The sequence below is a fragment of the Stenella coeruleoalba genome (genome assembly GCF_951394435.1).
Source record: "Stenella coeruleoalba genome assembly, chromosome: 3".
NCBI lineage: Eukaryota > Metazoa > Chordata > Mammalia > Artiodactyla > Delphinidae > Stenella > Stenella coeruleoalba.
Window position 1 is genome coordinate 93969800 of NC_137148.1, and position 13661 is coordinate 93983460.

Genomic DNA, 13661 nt, shown 5'->3' on the forward strand with positions numbered 1-13661 from the left:
TGAGGTACGTTCCCTCTATAACCACTTTCTGAAGAGTTTTTACCCTAAATGGTGTTGAGTTTTGTCAAAAACTTTTTCTGTATCTATTGAGATGATCATATGGCTTTTATTCTTCAATCTGTTAATATGGTGTATCACATTGATTGATTTGCGTATGCTGAAGAATCCTTGCATCCCTGGGATAAATCCCACTGTATCATGGTGTATGATCCTTTTAATGTGTTGTTGGATTCTGTTTCCTAGTATTTTGTTGAGGAGTTTTGCATCTATATTCCTCAGTGATATTGGTCTGTAATTTTTTTTTGGTAGATCTCTGTCTGGTTTTGGTATCAGGGTGATGGTGGCCTCATAGAATGAGTTTGGGAGTGTTCCTTCCTCTGCAATTTTTTGGAAGAGTTTGAGAAGGATGGGTGTTAGCTCTTCTCTAAAGGTTTGATAGAATTCACCTATGAAGCCATCTGGTCCTGGACTTTTGTTTGTTGGAAGATTTTTAATCACAGTTTCAAATTCATTACTTGTGATTGGTCTGTTCATATTTTCTATTTCTTCCTGGTTCAGTCTTGGAAGGTTATACCTTTTGAAGAATTTGTCCATTTCTTCCAGGTTGTCCATTTTATCGGCACAGAGTTGGTTGTAGCAGCCTTTTATGATGCTTTCTATTTCTGCAGTGTCCGTTGTAACTTCTTTTTCATTTCTAATTCTATTGATTTGCATCCTCTGTTTCTTGATGAGTCTGGCTAAAGTTTTATTAATTTTGTTTACCTTCTCAAAGAACCAGCTTTCAGATTTATTGATCTTTGCTACCGTTTTCTTTGTTTCAATTTCATGTATTTCTGCTCTGATGTTTATGATTTCTTTCCTTCTACTAACTTTGGGTTTTGTTTCTTCTTCTTTCTCTAGTTACTTTAGGTGTAAGGTTAGATTGTTTATAGGTTTTGGATCATCGTGTTTTTGTTGTCATTTGTGTCTAAGTATTTTCTGATTTCTTCTTTGATTTCTTCAGTGATCTCTTGGTTATTTAGTACATATTGTTTAGCCTCCATGTGTTTGTTTTTTAAGGTTTTTTTTCCCTGTAAGTTATTTCTAATCTCAGCGTTGTGGTTGGAAAAGATGCTTGATATGATTTCAATTTTCTTAAATTTACCGAGGCTTTATTTGTGACCCAAGATGTGATCTATCCTTGAGAATGTTCCATGTGCACTTGAGAAGAAAGTGTAACCTGCTGTTTTCAGATGGAATGTCCTATAGATATCAATGAAATCTATCTGGTATATTTTGTCATTTAAAGCTTGCGTTTCCCTATTAATTTTCTGTCTGGATGATCTGTCCATTAGTGTAACTGAGGTGTTAAAGTCCCCCACTATTATTGTGTTACTGTCAATTTCCTCTTTTATAGCTTTTAGCATCTGCCTTATGTATTGAGGTTCTCCTATATTGGGTGCATATATGTTTATAATTGTTATTGTCTTCTTCTTGGATTTTGGTCCCTTCATCATTAGGTAGTGTCCTTTCTTGTCTTTTGTAACATTCATTAATTTAAAGTCTATTTTATCTGATATAAATATTGCTACTCCAGCTTTCTATTGATTTCCACTGCATGCAATATCTTTTTCCATTCCCTCACTTTCAGTCTGAATGTGTCCCTAGGTCTGATGTGAGTCTTTTGTAGACAGCATATATATGGATCTTGTTTTTCTATCCATTCAGTGAGCCTGTGTCTTTTGGTTGGAGTATTTAATCCATTCACATTTAAGGTAATTATCAATATGTATATTCCTATTTTCTTAATTGTTTTGGGTTTGTTTTTGTATGTCCTTTTTTTCTCTTGTGTTTCCCACTTACAGAAGTTCCTTTAGCATTTGTTGTAGAGCTGGATTGGTGGTGCTGAATTCTCTTAGCTTTTGCTTGTCTGTAAAGCTTTTGATTTCTCTGTCGAATCTGAATGAGATCCTTGTCAGGTAGAGTAATCTTGATTGTTGGTTGTTCCCTTTCATCACTTTAAAATATCCATGCCACTCCCTTCTGGCTTGTAGAGTTTCTGCTGAGAAATAAGCTGTTAATAACCTTATGGGAGTTCCCTTGTATGTTATTTGTCATTTCTCCCTTGCTGCTTTTAATAGTTTTTGTTTGCCTTTAATTTATGGCAATTTGATTACTATGTGTCTCGGCATGTTTCTCCTTGGGTTTACCCTGCCTGGGACTCTCCGCGCTTCTGGGACTTGGGTGGCTATTTCCTTTCCCATGTTAGGGAAGTTCTAGACTATAATCTCTTCAAATATTTTCGCGGGTCCTTTCTCTCTCTCTTCTCCTTCTGGGACCCCTATAATGCAAATATTGGTGCATTTAATGTTGTTCCAGAGGTCTCTTAGGCTGTCTTCATTTATTTTCATTCCTTTTTCTTTATTCTGTTCTGTGGCAATGAATTCCACCGTTCTGTCTTCCAGGTCACTTATCCATTCTTCTGCCTCAGTTATTCTGCTATTGATTCCTTCTAGTGTATTTTTCATTTCAGTTATTGTATTGCTCATCTCTGTTTGTTTGTTCTTTAATTCTTCTAGGTTGTTGTTAAACATTTCTTGCATCTTCTCGATCTTTGCCTCCATTCTTTTTCTGAGGTCCTGGATCATCTTCACTCTCATTATTCTGAATTCTTTTTCTGGAAGGTTGCCTATCTCCACTTCATTTAATTGTTTTTCTGGGGTTTTATCTTGTTCCTTCATCTGGCACACAGTCCTCTGCCTTTTCATTTTGTCCATCTTTCTGTGTATGTGGTTTTTCATTCTGCAGGATGCAGGACTGTAGTTCTTGCTTCTGCTGTCTGCCCTGTGGTGGATGAGGCTATCTAAGAGACTTGTGCAGGCTTCCTGATGGGAGGGATTGGTGGTGGGTAGAGGTGGGTTTTGCTCTGATGAGCAGAGCTCAGTTCAAACTTCAATCCACTTGTCTGCTGATGGGTGAGGCTGAGTTCACTCCCTGTTGGTTGTTCAGCCTGAGGTGACCCAGCACTGGAGCCTACAGGCTCTTTGGTGGGGCTAATGGTGGACTCTGGGAGGGCTCATGCCAAGGAGTACTTCCCAGAACTTCTGCTGCCAGTGTCCTTGTCCCCATGGTGAGCCACAGCCTCCCCTCACCTCTGCAGGAGACCCTCCAACACTAGCAGGTAGGTCTGGTTCCGTCTCCTATGGGTCACTGCCCCTTCCCCCTGGGTCCTGATGCGCACACTACTTTGTGTGTGCCCTCCAAGAGTGGAGTCTCTGTTACCCCCAGTCCTGTCAAAGTCCTGGCATCAAATCCCGCTAGCCTTCAAAGTCTGATTCTCTGTGAATTCCTCCTCCAATTGCTGGACCCGTACGTTGGGAAGTCTGACATGGGGCTCAGAACCTTCACTCCAGTGGGTGGACTTCTGTGGTGTAACTGTTTTCCAGTTTGTGAGTCACCCACCCAGCGGTTATGGGATTTGATTTTACTGTGATTGCGCCCCTCCTACCATCTCGTTGCAGTTTCTCCTTTGTCTTTGGACGTGGGGTATCTTTTTTGGTGAGTTCCAGTGTCTTCCTGTCGATGACTGTTCAGCAGTTAGTTGTGATTCTGGTGCTCTCGCAAGAGGGAGTGAGTGCATGTCCTTCTACTCCATCACCTTGAACCAATCCCCCCGTATGCATTTACTTTTTGATTAAGCAATTCCACTGCTTGGAATTTATTCTGAAGTTATATCCCCAACAATACATAAGCACACATGTAGAAGGTATGAATTTCAACACTGTTCGCATTTGGAAAATATGTAGCCTATATATAGAAGAGCTGGAAAAAGCTATGACATGTGCATGTGATGGAGTACTACAAAACTGTTAAAAAAGAAATGAGGAAAATTTCTATGACCTGATATAGAGTGGTTTTCAAGCTATATTGTTAAATGTAAAAAGCAAACTGAAAAAAGTACTCTTTTGAGTAAGAAAGCAGAAATAAAAATGTACATATCTGTTCATCAAAAAGAAGTACAGGGAGGCCTAACCAAAAACTAATGAGAACGTTTACCTACAGAGTGAATGGGAACAAGGTGGCAAACATGGGAGTTAGGAAGGGGGTGGAGATAGAAGGAACAGGAAGCCCTGTGAGTTACACATCTCTGAATATAACTTTTTGTATAGTTATGACTTTCAAAACCGAGTTAATATTTCACATATTAAAGAAATAAAATCAACAAAGTTGGGGGGAATCCTAAAATAGAATCCAAACAGAAACAAATAAACAACTTTATTTCAAATAAATTAACATAAACAAACTAAAGGTTGGGGGTGGAGGGAATAAAAGAAGTAACTCAAGTGTTTCTTAAATATAACATTTTGACTATATACCTTCAGGCTCTAAACAAAAAGAACCAATGCATTCTGGATAATAGGAGACAGGTTTGTCACTCTCTGAGAAGGGAGTTACAAATGAAAAAAGGAAGGTTAAAATGAACCTAGTGGTATTGGATTAAAATTTGAGGTATTAGTGTGAACTCACGGTTTTTGATTGATAGATAGATAGATAAAAAGATATAGATGTGTATAAGTATGTAAGGGGGATGTCTGTGTATATATATATACATTTCCTACCTCTGAGAGAGGGGCCAGAAGCAGTGATATCCCAGTACCAATAAGCACATTTTGTGCCCAAATCGTGGTTTCTAAACATCATCCTCCAATAAGAACTAGAACTCCTTGAAGAAATGACCAATTTCAGAACTGAGGCTGGGAAATTAAACTATGAACCTGGAATATCTTGTACCAGAAGACAAGGAGGTGCTCAAAGAATGAAGGGGACACACCAAAAGGGCACAAGGGGTTTTTGCTGGCTGAAGGGGTGAAGGGGTTTTTGCTGGCTGAATCTGGGACAGCATCAAAATAAATCATGATAGTTACAGATAATAACCCATTGAGTAAAACAAGAATCTAGAGTGCCTGTTTAAATTAAATAAATAAGTAGATAAAGGTGAAGGGAAAGCTTTCCATAACTGTAGAATTTTAACTGATAATTACAGAATGAATGATAGAGCTGGAAAATATCAATGCATACCAATACTAGTGGATAAGTTTGATGAGGGACAGGATATTTATACAGTCTCCAAGTATCTCACCATGAGATACTAAATAATTACAAAGGGAAAAATGCTAACTTTACAGAGGAAAATCTGGCATACACCACCTTAACCAAGTGATTAAAGTTAACATCACCAATAATAGAGCAAATTAACATGTTGTACCTCCAAATACAATGCACTGAGAAGAACATGGTGTTATTTCTGCAATATTCATGCCAAAATGTATATCTCCCACCTTTGTCTATAACATAAACCTCCTTTCCTCTTAAAACTCCTTTTATAAAGCACATCTTTGTAAAGCAATTATACTCCAATAAAGATGTTAAAACTCCTTTAAAGGTTTCGTCTTTCTGCCTCCACAGGCTTTTAAAAACCTGTGCTATTATAGATTCTATAAAATCTGATTCACATTCACACATTCAATTAAAAATAACTCCATTCCTCTAAGAACTTACATTTTTGTTCTGAAATATGGACTAGTAAAAGTTGAATTAACAGCCTAAAATATTCTAATCTATAAAAATTTCATATTTAGGAAGTAAAATAGACCTGGGAAGCAGCACTTCTATTTCTCTGGTTGTATATGAGAGACTAAAAAGTAGAGCAAAGGATAGTTCTGGCTGAGACTAAACTAAGTTTTCCTTACTATTGTTGATAAAAAGACTAAATTGTATTGTGTGAAAGAATAAAATTTCTACTTGATATTCTCCTTAAAATAAACCTTAGATTAAAAAAAAAAACCCACATAAAAGTATTAAGAAACCAAAAGTGATCCAAAAATCTACTGTCAGCCTAGTCAATCTTGCTAGTCAAAATAGCTTAAGGAACTCACACCTCACACCCAATATAGGAATAATCTCACCAAGGGCACTGTAATTCTCCTTTATGCTTGGCTGCGACTTCCCAATGATCCCTATTAAGATAGGTTCAACATTTACCTTTGAGATTTTACTAGTTTTTGCTTCTAAGGCTGACTAATGTCTTTCTGCTAAAGACAGTTTCTTTGGACACAATCAGATTACATTTAAAATTTAATGGCTAAAAAGTCAAACTTTCCTTGAATATTATTCTTAAATGGCTATTCTGATATATGATGTACCCAGAAAGCAATCTTATTATCCTTATTTCCAAATTATTGCTAGAAGAGATGAGGCATGCCCCAGCCCCCATATATCAGCAGTAATAACTTAAAACAAAGAGTCAATTTATCAACACAACTCACCATACTTCTTCTAATATAGTTGATGGCTTTTTTCATATCCATGCCAGACCAGTTGTTGAGCATATAGCAAATACAGGAAGCACAGTATACAAATCGCATGTCATTTTCACTGCCTTCAGGTACTGCACAAAAACTGAAAATAATAACCATATGATTTACTGTACTATAATTTATTTTTTTGTAGGGGGGTTAGTTAGAAACACCTACTTCATGTCTTCACTCACAGAAAAAGCTATCACTAAATACAGATTTAAAAACCATATACTACTTGTATTATTCAATAAAGGACTATTAATTTGAATAATATAAAACTACCTCTAAATCAACACTGTACTCCCAAGTTCAATTTCTGGGTAGCTTAACATACTACCACAGTTACTCTTTCCCAGATGCCACCACTCAGAGTAAGTTTCTTTGCTCTCAGCCATGGAAAGCTATGGCACAGTGGCTTGAGAATTAATAGCAGAAAAAGTAGCAGGGACCTATTGGGTAGTAAGAAATTCTCAAGCCCAAGTTCTGCTTATGCGAAATTTCTTCTCAATGTATATATAGATAACCATTAATTAACTGATCATATTGGTTTTTGTTTTTGTTTTTGTGGTACGCAGCCCTCTCATCGTGGCCTCTTCCGTTGCGGAGCACAGGCTCTGGATGTGCAGGCCCAGCAGCCATGGCTCACGGGCCCAGCCGCTCTGCAGCACGTGGGATCCTCCCAGACCAGGGTATGAACCAGCGTCCCCTGCATCGGCAGGTGGACTCTCAACCACTGCGCCACCAGGGAAGCCCCGATCATATTGTCTTAATTTAATTTTCACATATTTAATTAGTTTTAGAGAAGTACATAATAGTTTGTATTTCATATCTATTCTTTTATTTATAAATAAGGATAAGATAGCAGTGACCAAAGACTATAATGAATTATTGAGAAATTAGTCACATGTACTTGCTGAGGTAAATATTTAGTTTTATAGTATTTCCAATTAATGTCAATTTATCTTATATGTTTCCACTAATTTTCCCCTCATCAACAGCAGTGTTTTTAAAATACTGACAGGAAAATAGACACAGCAGTAGATGGACTACAGCTATAACAACGTGGCAGGATTTGTTTGCAAAGTCTTTTCTTTAGATAGCATCACTACTGCTTTATCACTTCCTAAACTTAAAAAAAAAGTTTCACCTTAAAACTTTTTTTTGTTAGACACACCACTCAAACCATCAAATATTAATGAACTCACTACTTTTTCTATCCTTTAATAATATCACAGAAACTACCTACACTAGAATATAATAATATTCAATGTTCATCCCTTTTTCCCCCATCACTATGTCTTAAGGCATAAAAGTTTAGATTAAATGTATGTCTGCTTCAAAATGTCCATTTTTTTTACCCAGAATGTAAATTAAAGTAGATCCTAATCCTGAAACTATTAAATCATTTATTTATGGATCTATTATCGCCTTTAAAAAAAAGAAAAATGAACTAAGAAAAAATGGAACTGTTATTGTGATTACTTTTATTTTCATTCACATAAGAAATATTTCACTGATTAGGCACTTAAACCGTATGTATACAGTGAACTCTAGGTGGTTCTAATAAGAGTTTATGATAAACTCTACAATTCTAGTATAGGATTATATCTATTTTTAATTCCAAATGATTTTTCTTAAAAAAAAAAAAAAAAGACAAGTAACGAAGAATGACCCATACCTTCCATCTTCTAGCTGAAGGGCTCTCAAGCCTGCTAAGCAAGCTTCTTTATTTACTCGGCTTAGGTCATCTCCAAGAATAACTAAGCATGAAAGGCCAGTGTAGGTCATTGCTATGTGGCCACTATCATAAGGATGAGCTGTTCCAGGATTCTAGATTCAAAATTAATATAATGTTAATTAGAAAACTGAAATGAGATCTTATTTCATTATGCAATTTGACAAGAGGTTTTAGTAAACAGTAAAATTAAATGTTGTTTATACTGATTTGCATAGACATCTGATAGAGACAAACAAAACTCAATTTCGTGTATGTCTCAACATAAGTATTATTGCATACTTTCCAGGCTACATAATTTTCAATTTTATCCTCAAGTTTATGGAAGTAGATCTGATATTCAAATAAGCCAAATTATTTCAACTTCCTATTTGACCAACCATATCACTTATAATTTAAGTCTTATAAAGTTAGAAAAGCATGTAGAAATAATTATTTTTTATGCTGTACAAATTCAAATTAAATACCACAGTAGTGATCACCATTTAAAAATCCTACAAAACAATACAGTTGAAAAACATTATTCTATTCTCATATGGTTTAATTATTTGAGTCTCTAATAATATTAACACTTAGAATGACAAAAAAATGCAAAGAAGAGCTCAAGATACTAATATTGAAAAATTCTCTAGAAATAAAACAATCTAATTTTTAAAGTTTAAATTACCAAATGAGCATTGATTGCAAAAAGTCTTTTGTGAAGACTGTTAGACTAGTAATTGCCCAGGCAGAGCTGGGGAGTCAAACTAGGAAACTCATATAACCAGAATATTTATTAGATTAGTTTCACTGATTTGACTGTTTCAACAAAACTATCAACAGTTATCAAAGTCTCTTAAGGTTTATAAAATATGTGACGCCTTGTAGGAAATCCTGTAGACTCTAGCTGGCACTGGCATAGATAAAATTAATTAAAAAACTTATTAAAGTAAAAGTAAAAATGTAAAACCAAGTAACTTTACATTCTGCAATACACAAAGCATTTAAAGTTTTATAATTATTTTCAAATAGCCAATCCTGTTTGGTTATTTTAAAAAGATGATTTCACTTAAAAAATGTAAAATTTCACATTGTACTATTTCTCAGTTTAAGAAAGTTTTAATTTTGATAGAATAAGAGTGTATTTTAAATTCATCTTTCTCACAGGATTTCCTTCTGTTTTAGTTTGGGCTCATCAATAATTGCTTCAAATACTAGAATAACTGCCCATAACATTAGAAAGTTAAAATGAAGCTTGTACCAAGATTCTGGTTAAAACAGACTCCTCTGCTTTCTACAATAAATGTTAGCTTCTACACTACTGTAAGGCATCAAATCCTGGCTCTACTACTCACTGCTGCATTTTCTCATTCTGGAAAATGGAGACATTAGTACCTATTTCACAGGGTTACTCTGAGGATTAAATAAAATTACTGTCTATACAGATGCTAGTTATCTTACTGATGATGATGCAAGTGCAAGGCAAATATCAAAAGGGCCACTACTTCTTTGGAGTCACGACTCAAGGGTCTTGAAACCACTAGTGACTTAATCAGAATACTTTGCTGCTCACTGACCTTCTGTAGTTCTTCATAGAATAAGTTTGCAAAGGTGTTCAATATCCTCTATAATCTGAACTCACCCCACCTACCCAGCCTTACATATACAATCCCTTATATGGTCTCACAAATATGACAAGCAAATTTTCACCGTGGTATTTCTTTCATTCTGAGCTCCTCCTTAGAACTCAAGCTTTAATACTCCTGGATATCCTATTCCACATTTATAACTGCCTTCTTAGAAATCCTGTAACGTTTCATTTTTTGGTACTCACACTAAATATCTGCTATGTTAAAAACACTGTGCGGAATCCGAACAGAAATCAAATGTGGACCTTAACCTTGAAGGGAGAAGAGGGCTACTTGAATAAGTACAGTACAAAGTAGAATGCTGTATGTGTCATGATGGAGATACAATAATACCTGGATAAAGGATTGTTTTCTGCAGCAGAAGAGGAGTTTGGTTAGGTACAGATGAAGAGGCGGCATTACAGGTAGAAGAAAAAGTAAAAGGAAAGGAGAGAAGGAAGATTCCAGGCTATGTAGTATGTGTTAAGGACAGTACATAATTTAATAGAGAATATGGGATTTGTTGAAGGAAAACAGTGAGAAAAGGGGGTTGAGAAGATCCATTAGTGTTTCTCAAAAAGTGTTCTATGGCCACTAAAGGTCCTGGACATTTTTCAGGTAAGTGAATGGCCCATAGGTGGTTTCAGACGAAAAAGCGAAGATACTATTTACATACTGTATTGAAAAATCATATGTGCCTCCTCAGATTCTCTTGGCTTCATCTGTCTCCTGGATTCTCAGCCACCACCCTAAGTGACAACTCCTTGTGGCCCTATATGATTCCAGCTAGAGTCTCTAGCTCCCTCTAACACTCAAGATTCAGATTAATGCAACACAGAATGGAGTGAGACCTAGCTTCCCCAGAAAATGCCAGGGTCTCGATGAATTAAGGGCCCAAAATGGGTTTCAGGAGACTCTGTGAATCAAAGGCAAAAAATGTTCTCTCCTTACATTTTATCCTTTTGTTTCGAAAATGCCTTGGAAGGGGGTGAGGGGAGTAAGGGGGCTGTCTCTTAAAAGTAATGTTATCAAAGAACTGTTTTACCCCAACAAGTTTAAGTATACATCTGTATAGGGTATGGTGCTGTATAATGGTCATTATTATCAGTGTCATGACTTTTAGATATCCTGTCCATTATGACTAAATGGAGAGCTACCTCTATTCAGAACTGGCTTAAGTTGGAAAGTATTATATGTATGGGGAAAAAGGACAATTTTTATGGATCCTTAGTTTCTAGATTCTCTGTTAAAAGCAATTGGCATACATGATTGGAGACACCTTAGCAAAGTCATATGACTTTGACACAGGCATGCTGGTCTACAGCTTAGGGCAGAGGAAGAAAGTTGAAGCAGTGCCTCTATCAAATCATGTCACCTTTTCCAAACTCACTGCTATTTATTCCAAAATTTTGAAGCAGAGTATGGAAAAATTGGCAACATGTCATTTACCTTCAGCTTGGAAAGGGATATAAATCTTGATGTACTCAGTGTAGCCAGATATTGGCTTGTAACCATTATATAAGCAGACTGACCCCCATCAAGGAAAAAGTTTCTATTTTGTGAGGTCTCTTTCCACAAAATGATGAAGTTTTGCTCTGCTTTCTATTGTAGAAAAATATTTTACGTACAGATGAAACACCTACAAAAGTTTGTTTGGGGTCTGCTTCTTTGAAGAAGAAAAAAAGCTTCTCATATGTTAGGATTCACTGCTTTCTATACCTGCATGTGCTGGTACCAAAGCCTCTGCCTATAAGTCTGAAGACAGTCTGCCTACCGTCAGGAATGTCATCATAATTCATCACTACTTGGGTCTCCAATCACTGCTTAGCAAGAGCTTTCTCTTTCATTCCTAAGAAATGTGAACCAAATATAAAGTCCTTCTGTAACACACGGTTCATTGGTTTCTTAGAGAACAAGTATCATGTTCTTGAGTGCTTTATTTCCATTTTCTCCAAGAAATCACCAGTAATTTTTACACAAACACACACACACACACGATAGTAAGAAAGACAATTTTTTAACAACAGGAATTTCTGTTCATTTATATATTGTGCATTCTTCCAGAAGTAAGGTGGGTATAGCTTTCCCTTAAAAAGTTCCAGTTCACAACACACAGTATTAGACAGTATTTAGCTACACTGAAACTTGGAGGCCTGGTTCTTTCTGTTACTTTCTTAGTTTTCTTTCTTACTAAAATCTCTCCACTCCCTCTCCTCCTTCCTCCTAATGCAAAGAGAACTAACCTTTGATGGATTGAATGGAATACCCAGGTATGAAGAGCCTCGGAAACCACAGCGATTTAGATTTGATCCTGGAAAATAAAAATAGGTACTTATTTTAAATGTACCTTATTTTTGTACAGATTCTAAAGCAGTTCAGTTATACAGTCTCTCAGAAACAGAGTATTTTAGTACCAAAGTTTTGTCACTGTCTCCATTTTCATGCTAGGCAACACTGAATGTCTGCTCTAGGAGCTTTATGGGAATTTCTTCATTTAATTTCCAAACCAGTCCAAACCAAAACAATGACCTCCTACCAGGTACCTTTAATTTAAGCCTAACTCACTGAGTACAAAATGCTTTCATACTTTTCCTAAATGACCATTTTCATGTCATCAACATATTCAATCCCTCATGTTACAGAACAGAAAGCAGAAGCCCAGATGTTAAGTGACATGTTCAAGGTAATAGCTGGTTAGCAACATAAAAGGATCTAGAAACCTAATGTCCCATCTAGTGCCTTTTTACTTTAACTCATGGCTTCTTTACAGGGGAGCAAGGTAAAGGTATAAACTGCTCTACAGTCACAGAAAATATATGTACTTTGTATTTTAGTATTAGACCTTCATTCTAAGTCCAATACTTTGCTTTGAAGTACAAAAGAACACTGTAAGTTAGCACTTAGTCTCTAGTTATTCAAACTATGTTTACTCACACTGATATTTTTCCTACCTAAAATTTTTCAAGATGTCAATGGAATATAACTGGGAACTTAACAAAGAAAATATCTACATCCATGAAAAGGGAACTCTTGTGACTACTGCTGGGAATGTAAATCGTTGCAGCCACTATGGAAAACAGTATGGAGGTTCCTCAAAATATTAAAAATAGAACCACCATGATCCAGCAATTTCACTTCTGGGTATATATATCCCCCCCAAAATGACATCATTATCTCAAAGAGATATCTGTACTCCCACGTTCATTGCAGCATTATTCACAACAGCCAAGACGTGAAAACGACCTAAGTGTCCAAAGATGGATGAATGGATAGAGAAAATGTGAGCTATATACAGATAAAATGTCATATGTGTTACACATACACAGACACAGACAGACACACACACACACACACAGGAATATTATTCAGCCATCAAAAAGACGGAAATCCTGCCTTTTACAACAACATGAATGAGGCTTGAGGGCATTATGCTAAGTGAAATAAACCAGACAGAGAAAGACATATAGTGTATGTTCTTACTTATATGTGTAATCTAAAAAAGCTGAACTCACAGAAATAGAGAGTAGAATAGTAGTTGTCAGGGCTGGCAGCGGAGATGTTGGCCAAAGGGTACAAACTTTTAACTATAAGATGAGTAAGTTCTGGGGATTTAATGTTATGTACAGCATGGTGATTATAGTTAACAATACAGTATTGTATACTTGGAAGTTAAGACCTTAAATAGTAAATCTTAAATTTTATCACCACACACACAAAAAGGAAATTATGTAAAGGGAATGGAGGTGTTAACTAACTTTATTGTGGTAATCATTTCACAGTATATATGTGTATCAAATAATCATGCTGTACACCTTAAATTTATATATATGTCAATATTATCTCCAGAAAGCTGGAAAAAAAATTTAAAAATATAAATGAAAAAAATGGTCATACCCACAATAAGAAAATAATTATGGTTTTGAGAACTATTATAAAATCAGCATGATAAAAATAGAAGGTAGGAACGTAGTACCAACAGAC

At 35.9% G+C, this 13661-nt stretch overlaps 1 protein-coding gene across 2 annotated transcripts in view; it reads right to left on the minus strand.

The window, feature by feature from the left end:
* PGGT1B (protein geranylgeranyltransferase type I subunit beta) overlaps window positions 1-13661 on the minus strand; it is a 56914-nt gene that overhangs the window by 25213 nt on the left and 18040 nt on the right. For both annotated transcript variants that reach the window (XM_079918792.1, XM_079918793.1), the window contains 3 exons: window positions 11924-11991; window positions 8017-8168; window positions 6306-6438 (listed from right to left, as the gene is read on the minus strand). In XM_079918792.1, coding sequence (XP_079774918.1) covers window positions 6306-6438; window positions 8017-8168; window positions 11924-11991 — 353 coding nt within the window. The remainder of the gene's footprint in view (window positions 1-6305; window positions 6439-8016; window positions 8169-11923; window positions 11992-13661) is intronic.